This window comes from Theobroma cacao, chromosome 2 (assembly GCF_000208745.1).
Source record: "Theobroma cacao cultivar B97-61/B2 chromosome 2, Criollo_cocoa_genome_V2, whole genome shotgun sequence".
Lineage (NCBI taxonomy): Eukaryota > Viridiplantae > Streptophyta > Magnoliopsida > Malvales > Malvaceae > Theobroma > Theobroma cacao.
In genome coordinates this window covers 8,078,803-8,091,517 of record NC_030851.1, presented here as the reverse complement: position 1 = coordinate 8,091,517, position 12,715 = coordinate 8,078,803, and the positions used below count along the sequence as shown (strand labels likewise).

Here is a 12,715-nt window from a genome sequence, read left to right as displayed (position 1 = left end):
CTCTTAGTGCATGTTTGACCTAGTATTTTTTCAACTTATTTGCTTTTTAAAAGTAAAAGTCAGATCAAATATGATTTTTTGAAATTTTTTTAAAAAAATAGTAATTTAAAAAAAAAATAATTTTTTTTAAAAAAAAGCTTAAAAAAAGCTCCAAGGATGAGTTTTTTCTTCTCTTCTTTTAAAAATATATTAATTTTCAAAAAATACCCTCTCTTAATTAATCTCCCTCTCCTTTCCTTCCCTCTACAAGTTACCATTTTTCAAAGTAAATTACGATTTCTCTCTTCTCTACCTCTCTCTACAAAAACTAATAAAAAGATAAAAGACATAACAATAGAATATCAAAATCTAAAATTTTTTTGTTCTTACAAAGATTAAGAGAAAAAAAATCTATAATTTAAAATTACATTCAAATACTATTTAAAGATTTTTCTCTTTTTCACAAAAAAAATTTTTAATATTAAATACATCGTTTCCTCTTTTCTCTTCTTTGTTGGAATTTGAAGCACCATGGTCTGATTACTTGCTAGATCAATAAAAATCTAATACTATTACTATTATACAAGTTTGAAAATTATTTATTTTTTTATTAATTTTTCGATTTTAATATCTGAAATTATATACAAACTTGAAGCATTACATTATACCTTATTAAGTGATTGAAGATAACATAAATACTTTTTATGGTAATTTTAATCGAAATTAAAATTTATATAATTTATTTTATTAAACAGTTTACCAAACAGTTTTAATTTAATTTTAAAAATTATTATTTTTTATAAAAACTTAATAATAACTTTTTAATTAAAAAAAATTAAACCAAATATGCTCTTAATAGATCATATTTATTTTTGTCTTTTTACTGCTGGACTTGTCTAGTGCCAAAAGTTGAGACTTGAGGGCCAGCCCAGTCCCTTAACAATATTTGATCCTTTTTTAATTAAAAAAAAAAAACAAGGGAAATGTCTGTCTGTCATCCTCCCCTTTAGTTGATGCTTTTTTTTTTTGTTTGACAAAAAAATGTCTAAAATGAAAAAAAGTAAAATATAGAATCGATTAAAAAGCAAAAGATAGACGGGTAGTAAAATGTAAATAGTAAAGAATATTAATGGTATAATATTTTAAAAATTTTAAATTATTTTAAAAAAATGTAAATTTTTTTATTTAAGTTGAATTAATTTTATATTTTTTTATTTTGAATCAAATAAACTCTTATAATTAATGATTGATCAATTATTATTAATTAAAATATTATTTATCATTTTATATTCGTAATATTGACATGATATATTGACATATTATAATGAATGACACGCGATATGCACAAGTGACCTTTACAGGACTAATATTGATAATTAATTAATCGTTAAATATAAAGATTTATTATGTTTAAAATCAAAATATATGAGTTTGATTGAAAACAATAAAAAATAAAATTTATTTAAAATTTCTTAAGTAGTTAAAAAAAATTTCAAATATTATATCAACAGTAATTAAACAAAATTTTAATTAATCCTCTCAATTTCATTACACTTGTTTCTTGCAGACCACAAGAATATCTTTTTCACTAATTCAAAACTTTAATTTTTTGGTGTACAAAATGATGCCTAAACTTGACCTCTAGACCTTAATGGTACTTTCCAGAAAGGCTAATGAACGTGGAATTACTCTTCCTTATTCCTTGTTTGGACAAGAGGTAATGGCATCAATTTTGACAATACCTTAACAAATATTACATGAAATTTCATGAAAATAAGGTCTAGTTTGGCCTCTTAAAGGGGCCTGCTATATATATAATTGTCACCTAATGGCAAGATTAAGATTACAGGATCAAATTCTAAAACCTTCCATTTAGGAGACAATTAACTGCATGTGGTGGGTTGCTGGCAGGGGTCCCTCGTTCGGCCGTTTTAAGAAAAACAAGACCAAAATCTCAATGGAATGATTTTCGATGGCTGTGCCATTCAAAAGAATTTTTTTTAAAAAAAAGAAATTAAATCTAATTCTCTACTCATTAATGGCGCGTGGAGACAGCCACACGGTTTCCACATATGTTGCTTTAAGCATAATCAATGGAAGAAAGCAACGCAGAGAAAATAAAACTTGAAATGAAATCGTCAAATTGACAGCTTACTTTCTTTTCTTTTTCCTTTCATTGGAATGTTTTCAATAATTAAAATATAAGTAAATTATTTATTAATAGCATGAAAATTTGTGATAAATAAATGTAAATAACGCGTTGAGCATATTATTTTCAAATAATAAATATTATAGATATTCGTTTGGATTATATCTTATCTTCTCTTTTTCCCTTTTATTGGAATGTTTTCAATAATTAAAATATAAATAAATTAGTTATTGATTGCAAGAAAATTTAAAACATATAAATGTAAGTAACGCATCGAACATATTGTTTTTAGATATTTAATATTATAGATATTCATTTTGATTATTGTTATTATTTATTAGACATGCAAGTTTTGTAATTTTTACGCTTAAATAAATATGTCAATTTGAGTCTTTAAGATTTTGAAATGTTTGACCTAAAAACGGAAAATGACTAGGTTATAACAAATCCAAAAAATGAATTATATTAATTATGTTATAATGTAGATTTTAGTTAGCATATTGTTAAGCAAATAAGTAAATTGGGATGGTGATAGGTTAGGTTATGGTATCATAGATATGGTATCACTAAAAAATGAAATAGACATTTAACTTACAAATAAGAATTTTTCTCTATTCGATAAATATGTCTTTTGAATTAAAAATGTGAATCAATGAAATGATAATTGAAACAAAAACGAAACAAATACTATCATCAAGGAAAATAATTATTGCAAAACCATGATTTTGCTTTCTTATAATTAGTTTGATGAATGCAGTTTTAAAAATTCCCAGCCAGAATCCAGTGATTATACATTATCAGCACACGGCTTTAAATGCAAACATGCAATTTCAACCATCAAAATTCCTTAGTGGAAAATGAACTGTACTGGTTTCTTTTCCCAAAAAAAAAAAAAAGGAAGAACAATTTGACAGAGTATATGATGGGTCATTTTGTTTCTGTTCAGTGTTTTTCAGTTTCACAATACAAAGATGAATGAATTAGCTTTGCGTTGATTGCGCTGGAAAGAGCAATGACCCCACCTGGAAATCGACAATGTTGACTGGGGGCTCTCTGCTCTGCTGGGGGATTTGGATTTTGGAGTCGTTAAGTTGAAGTTTTAGGGTATTGGTCCCAATCACATCAAAAAGCTTGGACGATTCTTGTTTTAAATTGTGTGATTGAGGACCCTACGTTTCGTGGGGTCCATCCATGTTTTTGACAAAACCTAAGATCAATCATGATTCGTTTATATTGTAAACATCTGGACCATGTCATGTGAAGTGTCTGTTTAAAGATTGTCTTCAACGGGAGGTTCAAGCTTGTTTTCTCTAAGTCTGGAGAAAGGTATGGCATATCAGAGGTAGTAAATATGAAAGTTGCCAATTTTAATGGATTACATCTTCCCTCTTATATGCATGTTGTGTTGCATTGAACCCTTACCTTCCACTAAAAGCCTAATAGGATGAAAAGTTTGTAAAGGCACTCATGGTTTCATACATGTTACTCTGTCCCAAACCATATGCTGCATTCTCGTTAACAAGGTGGGGCTTGAGAGATTGTTGTCTTACTCCTGGGTCCTCTGCTTTGCTGATGCTGCAAAACTTGATTGACCCTAATCATCGTAATTAGTGCCACTATTTGGTGGTTGGCACTAGGCACAATCAATTATTGGGGTGGTAATAGTACTTATGTCTTATCCAGTGATACACTGAATATATGGAGTAATCCAAATCTGTGGAGAGGAGTTCTTTCAATTTCTGAAAGTTAAAATACATTTGACTATTTTATTTGTCACTGCTCCAGTTATGCTTTGCAATGCTTGACATCTTTTTGAGGAGCAGAAACTGAGGTCGCATGTACAAAGTCCAATTACTGTCCGCCCTTTTTCTGAATTTACCAAATTGCGTCCAAATCAGTTGCCTAATCAATTTACAATTTGATTAAACTAAACCGTATTGGACAGACCTAATCTAAAACATCCTTTCAACTGTACAAGCAATAAAGTCTCAATGTAAGATTTGTGACAGACAAAAAAGGATATTAACAAAGTCATAAACAAGGGTGATTTTTCTCTTCTTTGCTTTTTTTAGTTAAAATTTGATTTATTCTTTATTATTTTTAAATTAGAATTATACTGTTAATGAACTTTACCTGTAACCTAAACAACAATTTTAAATATAATTTTTGTGGTTGGGTTAAGAAAAAGATAAAAGTGGACATTGATAATATTGAAAATGCCTTATTAGTGTCCACTCTTATCTTTTTATCACATTTCCTATAACAGAGGCTAACCATTAATTTGTTCATAACCAAAATGCCATGAATTTGATATTATTGAGCACGCTGGAGGTGCCCCATGCTTCTCATCTCAGCAAGTATAAATGAGTAACGCCCATGCTGAGGCTTGAAAAGTATATGTCTCGTCATCCATGTGGGTCACCATAACTGGTCACAATGATTGGTTGGTTAATTGGAAAATGTCCTGCTCCATTTTTCCCTTTGTATGAAAAATTTTGTGGTAGGCCTGCAGATTGTTCGTGCCACGAACTTTAGCCACATGGAAAAGTAACCAGTCCACCAAACTACTGTCTAGATCCTAGTCTCTCTCTGTCTCTTTTATCAGGAAGGGAGGTAGGCAGCTGGCCCGGATCGAGCGCAGGACATGAGGAGCCTAGCTAGCCCCCTTGTGGCCGGGGGTGAACTGTTAAAGCGTTAAGTCCAGTTGGCCGTTCACCTACCACCTGGTCTGACTTTTTCTTTCATCTTTTAATTAAATGCATTTGAATTGAGATTTAACAGAAGAGTCAAGAGTTGTGACAGAAATGGACCGTGGAGCTGAGCAGAAACAGAGGTAAGAACTTTTAAGGGTGATGGGCCCCAAAATAAATCACCTGGTTTCCTCATTTAAGAGCCTGGTCCAATTAATTTGAAGCACTTTTAAGTGGGCTCTGCATGGGCTGATATAGACTAGACTGTAGTTAGACCATTGAATTTACCAAGTGAAGCTAGACCTTCATCACTTCATGGTTGGCTACTTGACTGGAGCGGGATGGCTGGGTTAGCTATCAGCAACCATGCATCTACGAATATTATAATTTCATACTTGGATTGTAACAGGAAGACTTTGCGATATTCATGTTTTCTCCTTACATCTCAAACGTGAATTACACGGAAAAATCTTGGGCTTCTGCTACATTTTTGGTTTCCACAGAGACATTTCAATTTTCAAGCGTAATTGATTTATCACCAAGCCTGAGTAGAAGGAGGACAACATCATGAATAAACCAGAAACTTAAAGAAAGCTTACATCACTTAATCCTCAGTTTTCACAAACCTGTTTATTAACATCAGCACTAGCAACACTACTAAGCCCAATCAATCGAAAACAGAAAACTGTCTCTTTCATGATTCTCCAAAATTCCAAGATGGACTTGGCCTTGTTTCCATGAGTTCTGCCATTTCCTCTCAAGCCAGATAACATTGGTATAGTCACTAGTAATGAGCAAAATAATCTTCGGCAGAGTCTTGCCTTTAAGCCTGAGCTTGTCCCGAAAGAACTCGGAATTCCAATCAGCCACTGGTTTTTGAATACCTCAGGCTTGTAAATTCAACTCTCACAGCTGCCTCGACGAACTGCAAGTAAAGAACAAATGACCACGAGTTTCAACTTCCCGATAATAAATCCTCCAAGAACTATGTCTCTGCTTAGTGGGGAGCTTGTCCAACATAGCCATGAAACATCCGAGCTATGAGTTAATGCCTAAGACTATAAAAGCTGAACCATATTAGTCCGTGCTAGTCAACCTTCTGTTGCTCATGCCCGATAGCATCCCGAGTCTGGGCTGTGCTATACTTAGCTGTTGAGCCCAACAAGACCAGTTGCCCCATGCTGCTGTCCAGTAAAAGTAAAGAGCAGTGGTTCTAAGCAGTAATAATTTTCTCCAGTTGCAACCATTGCCTCCCATTATTTTAATTCACTATAACTTTATTGTTCTAATTCTAAAGGGTTTAAAGTTGTTTGCAACTATGCTAATTATGAAATTCAGGGAACAGTAAGGGGAATCACAAATTTCTGTGGCAATGCGACACAAATCCTGCAAGTGGAGCTTGCATCAGTAGTCACGTCCCGCGCTGTCACGAGAACTTTATGACAGAGCTAACATATTGCTTTCCAAAAGCATTCCACTTATTTGCTTAACTGTACTATGTCTTTTCTCACATTCTTGTCTCACCATTTAGAGTACTGTAGCTCTGCCGAGAGTACTCGGTCAGTCTTGGAACATTGTCCATTTACAAATTACAATCGTATGCAGATATCATTCATGTTCTATCACTAGCTATGTTCTTCAAGATTGATACTGTTTTCCTTTAAACATGTTTATCATCTCTGAAATTTTTGCTTTACTCTGATTGATAAAAACTAGTAGACATTTCTAGTTCATAGGATGCTTGGCTGTGCACGTTGCAGATTTGATAAACTAATAAACAAGTAAAAAGCACTTAGCATTTGAGAATCTGAAGTCTGAGTCCTTCACAGGTAAAAATTTGTAACAGGTTCCAGAACTTTGTTCATGTTAAAAGATTTTCACTTGTAAACACATGGAAAATACTAGTTCCATTCCTAAAAAGAAAAGACATTGTTAATTAATTACAGTTGTTCTCAACTTACAGCAAATGATATCACAGGGGAAGGCATATGCGTAGAATTTCTATGTAGCACATCATAGATATTTTTTCATTCTTAGCAAGAAAAGGGAATTAAAACGCAGGATGCTAGTACCAAAAAGAGAAACGAGAAATTGTTTATTTCATTTGTAAGATAATTTGACAGAATAAGCCGGGGAATAAATTACTAAAACAAAAATGATTTTGGTTTAACGCTTCAACCCTATATGTAACTACATTATTAAGTTCCTCCAAAGCAAACAAGAAGAACACATAGACATGCCTTTGCAACTTTCAATAGATGCAGTGCTCACTGCATTTTATTTATCTTTTTGACAGCCACAACTAGATCATAGCAGAATTTGCATAATCTTACTTAACAAGGCCTAGATTGAGGATCCCCCATGAAGTTTGTGGCCAAGACTTTTCTTTAGCCTTCATCAACAAAACTCTTGCCCAAGCAATCCATCCATCCCATGACATCCTCTTGTCCCACGGACTGCTCCACTCCAACATCAGGGTCAGCCCTTTTTCAGCCTCCTTTTCCGCCTCCTCAAACCTTCCTTTTGTCAGATAAACCTGAGCCAAAACAACATGTGGCTCACCAACAAATGAGTTCTTCTCGATGCTACCTAATAACAACGCCTCAGCTCGCTCTTGCCCTCCCTTGGAATCATCACAAACAGCTTCCCAATACAAGTACCTTGCCTCTATCTGCTCCTTAGCACCCAAAATTTTAGTGCAGTTCTCAAAAACTGGTGGCACCACAAGCTCAATATCCTCATCTCTCTCGGTTTCAACCCCAACGCCACCTGTCCTCTTTCTTCGTTCCACAAAAATCTCTTCCTCTCTCACTATCAAACTATAAATTGCTCCCATCCTCGACGCAGAATTCAGCCACAGCCCTGGCTTCCCATTACCGGGCCAAAAACCAACATAATTATTCCCGGAAAACTCAAGCCGCCCATCAAAGTTTTCAAATAAAACATCCTGGAATCCAAAAAGCTGGTCACTGAAATCTGCTATAGTCATCAGAAGAAAGATTGCCACTATCCTCCTAGAGACCAACACATCTTCACCAGTCTTTATGTGCTTCACTACGATCCCATTTTCAGGCAAGAGTCCACGTAGTTTCTTCCTCCAAACCTCCTCTTCATTGAACAAACCCTTTTCTTTCGCATTTTTCAACGAAATCTCAGAAAGCTTAAGGTGTTCAACAAGTTCAGAATCAGAATACTTAAACAAAAGATCATCATGAATTAAAGGTTGCCTCGGAACGATGCAGAACAAATGAATTAAACGCTCTGCTGCTTCACCAACATGGCCTCGAACTACCTCACGGCCAGTGGAAGGATCGAATATGGCAAGGTTGACGTAAGCGTTGGAATAAGCAGAGTGAAACAGACCGCATAGGCAGACAGGATCTTGCGCTTTCCATATCTTAAGAATGCGGTAAACATCTACTAAATGATCTAAAAAGCTACCATGCTTGTGCCAGCACTCTCCGGCACCAACAGAACGCAAAACAGCTACCAAAGAAGGCAAATTCTTGTCCACAGATTCCAGCTCGCCACGAAGGAAGGGACGTGAAGAGGCTAACAGGCTTTGGAGGTATTGCGTCGGATGAGATGGTGTTGGGACGAGTGAAGATGGCATGGTGACTTTGTTTTTGTTCAGTATATCCAGGAAAAGAAGAGGGTATTGGGATGCAGACGAAAATCGTGGTGGTGAAAAGGTAGAGGAAGTTGGTGAAAGCCAAGGGACGGACTTTGTTTTGATATCGTGGTGGTGATAGAGCTTAGGAATGCCAAGAGCTTTGGGTTGATATGGGAGGAGTGGCGTGGTAGAGTTTGATTGTTGGGTTGGAATAATAGTTGGCAGAGATAAGGTTAGACTCTAGTTGACGTTGGATTTTGTTACCTATTCTTATTCGAAGTTGTAACTGATTCTCAACAGCTATGTTGATCTGACAGATGTCTTTTTTTCTGGAAATTCGGCTTCAATTTCTAGTTTATGAAACCAATGAGTTGACCTTTTGATCTGATACACTGCTGAAGGGATTTATATTTGATGTATTGATAGATATTAATGAAATAAAATTAAAATTTTTAAAATTTAAATATTAAATAAGAAATTAAAAAAAAATCTCTTTCTTTTCTCTCTCCAACTTCCTCAAAACTTTTTTTTTATTGATTTTCTTTTTCTTTATCCTTCTCTAAGTCCATCTTCTTCTCCCCTTCTTCTTCCTCGATTAAAATTAAAAAATAAAATATTTCACTTTTCCTTAAAATCGTTTTCACCTTCTTTTATAAACATCTAAATTAAAATCTTATTGAATTTTTAAGAGAGTCCTGTTAAAGACTTAAGAGAGAGAAAGAGTAAAGAATTTGATATGAAGATCTTTCTTTTTGTTGAAAGAAAGAGAGAGAAAAGGGATTGCTGAACCAAAACTCGACAAGGAAATAATTCCATTGTTGGTTAGTATAGGAACTAGATGAGATGAGCAGTTGGCCGAATTGACCACCAATTGTGATATAGGAACTAGATGAGATGAGCAGTTGGCCGAATTGACCACCAATTGGGATAAAAAGTCATTCCTTAAGCTGTGACCACCAATTTCTAGTTTATGAAACTTGATTGAGTCAACCCTTTGATCTGTACACTCGTGAAGCATGTTATTGTTATAATAATAATAATAATATTTCAGTGCTTCATGTCCATTCGTCACTGTATGCCTAAAAAGAAACGTTTTTATCTCAAGAAAGGGGTGTGAATTTGGATTGCTGATCTGTGCAGCTATAACAATTTTCTACTCTTTTTTCTATCCAGACCATATAAGTTAAAACACTTTCGAAACGAATGAGTCATGGAAGATTAATTGGAAAGCAAAAAATGCTGCATTGAGCAGCTAATCATGATTCATGAGATTAGATTAACTAATCCCTAAGCTTTGTTTGCTGATTAATTTTTTAGTGTTTTTCCCAATACATCCGTAGCCAATAAGCATGTACATCTAATATAGGATGAGATGCTTCAATTTCACTGGATAAAGATTTCTCTATTTTTGGTGTTAGGTCGAATCAGGCTCGACAGTCTACCAGACAATAACCCAACAAACCACGTCTAGATGAGTGAAATAGTCCAAACACATAATTATAATTTAATTTGAACTCTTAATTTTTTTATCAAGTTTTTGTTAATCATTCGAATTGGATACAATTCTAGTAAGAAGTAAAAAGTCTGAAAGAACAAGTCTAAAAACTTATCTGAATATTATTCATTAAGAGAGACTGCCACCAGTCAAAAAATCATCAGCCACAAAACACAATATTCCATCAGATATAGTGTCTTCCCTACATAACCACAAACAAACACTCCTCAGCAGTGTCATTAAAGATGGCTGGACATTGGAATAGGACACCATGAAATCAAAAGAGCATTAAACTGAATTTATTGCAAGATTTAATTTGATTATATATATTTAGATTTAGATGTAAATTAGATCAAAATTTAATTTGAATATTATCCATTTAAATTAAATCTCTTAATATTATTTTTATTTTGTAAATTCTATCTAAATAATATACTATTAATCTATAAATACTTCCCATTATATTTAATAAATACACATTTAAATAAACTTTTTACTTTCTTAATACTTTTTACTCTATTGTTCGTTCAAATTACATTACACTTTCCACGATAGCATTTCAAGTTACATTGCACTTTGTACAATAACATTTACAATGGATATGGACAAAATGAACCACTATCGATTTGTTCTCGAACCCACTGAGACTTTAGCTGGGCTCATACACTAATGGTTCGGGGCCAGAATCATTGAAATTTTGTTTTGGTGCTGGACTGGCCTGTTGAATTATTGATTACCTGAACACCTTTAAACCTTTAAAACGCCAATCATTGAAGAAAAATATCTAATCGAGTAATCAATGCGACAAAGTAATTATTGCATGCCAATTTTCCAATTGCAGGAATTTTATAAATTTTGACAAAAACCAAATCAAATATCCATCACTGTGGAAAAAGAGATGAACAACGGGAAACACTCCTGACCCTCGTCTCCCTCTTTCAGGAGCTCTTCCAAGCAAAAGAACCAGCTGCACATAATCTCACCGATTCTTCCCTTGCATCCAACTTCCAATGCCATCTTCGCTATCTCTCCCTTCTTGCCAACAACCTCAACATGTCCAAGCCCTCTTAGATTCCGTATGTCCATTCCTTCGAGGTGAGCTTGAATCTGTTGACAAGAACTTGCCTGGCTTGATTGCTGTGTTGCGTTCTGCGGGTGCCGGAGAGTGTTCTTACAAACATGGTAGCTTTTTGGAGCATTTGGTTGACATATACCGTATTCTCAAGATTTGGAACGCTCCTGACTCTGTCTGCCTTTGTGGCCTCTTTCACTCCGCTTACTCCAATGCTTATGTAAACCTTGCTATATTCGATGCTTCTACGGAGCGTTAAGTTGTTCGAGGCCATGTTGGTGAGGCTGCAGAGCGTTTGATTCACTTGTTCTGTGTTGTTCCACGTCAAACTATGATCCATGATAATCTTTTGTTCAAGTACTCTGATTCTGAGCTAATGGAACACCTAAAATTGTCTGAGATTGCATTGAACAATGCCAAAGAAGAAGGTTTGCTCGATAGAGATGAAGTTTGGAGGAAGAAGCTGCGGCTTCCGTTACCTGAGGATGGAATTGTAGTGAAAAATATAAAGACAGGTGAAGATGTTACGATTACGAGAAGGGTGATGGCTGTTTTTCTTTTGATGAGTATGGCGGATTACTCTGATCAATTTTTCAGCTATCAGGATCTGTTGTTTGATAACTTTGATGGACGGTTCAGGTTTTTGGGGAATAACTATGCTGCTTTATGGCCTGGAGACGGCGAGCCCGGGTTGTGGATGAATTCGATATCGAAAATGGGTGCTGTTTATATTCTCATACTGAGAGATGAAGGCATCATTTTAAAGGAGAGGAAAAGGGTTGGTGGTGCTGAGGTTGAGAAAGACAGAGATGAGGGCATTGAGCTCGTGGTGCCACCAGTTTTTGAGAACTGCACAAGGGTTTTGGATGCTAAGGAGCAGGTAGAGGCAAGGGACTTGTACTGGGAAGCTATTTGCGATGGGTCTAAGAGTGGGGTGGAAAGAGCTGAGGACTTGTTGCTAGGCTGCACTGCGAAGAACCCATTTGTTGGTGAGCCGCATGTTGTATTGGCTCAGGTTTACTTGAATAAAGGGAGGTTTGAGGAGGCTGAACAAGAGGCTGAGAGAGGGCTGACCCTGATGTTAGAGTGGGGGAGCCCTTGGGACAAGAGAATGTCATGGGAAGGGTGGATAGCTTGGGCTAGAGTTTTGTCACTCAAGGCCAAGGAAAAGTCTTGGCCACAGAGTGCTTGGGGTGTCCTCAGTCTAGGACTTAGGTAATGCTGCCGCAGTCTTGTTACTCTTGTGTGTTGTGCCATCTGCCAATGAAATTAGATACGATTTCACTGTAGGATTGTTGCTTTGACTTGATTCTATATGGGAATTGGAAAGAGGATTACAATGTGTATGCATTCCCTGCTTTTTATCTGTTTAATTCAGCAAAATAAGGATGTCCTTTCATTATTTGTTTAAACCAAAACCCTCCCCTATTTTGTTATTAAAGCTCAAATCCAAGTTATTACTTTGTTAGAATTTATGAATGAGAGAAGGTCAATAAGCAAAGCAAATGTGTTCAAGTAAAGGCCAGCATAGCAAAGAAGGTAAGTAAAGTTGGCAACAATTAAAATTAGAAAGTACTAGATGCTAAGCAATGAATCTCACCACGATCCAACCAAAGCCACAAATTGGACCTAAAAGAAGACAAAACTCACAACACACTTAATTTCTTAACTATTCAGGGTTTAGCGCCCTTTGGCCCATATCTCCACAATCCAACAC

At 35.1% G+C, this 12,715-nt stretch overlaps 1 protein-coding gene and 1 pseudogene across 1 annotated transcript; one reads left to right on the top strand and one right to left on the bottom strand.

Moving 5' to 3' along the window:
- LOC18608433 lies at positions 6,885–8,811 on the bottom strand. Its single transcript, XM_018115781.1, has one exon. The coding sequence runs from the start codon at positions 8,429–8,431 to the stop codon at positions 7,148–7,150; it is 1,284 nt and encodes a 427-aa protein (XP_017971270.1). The 5' UTR covers positions 8,432–8,811; the 3' UTR covers positions 6,885–7,147.
- Positions 10,713–12,344, top strand: LOC18608432 (annotated as a pseudogene).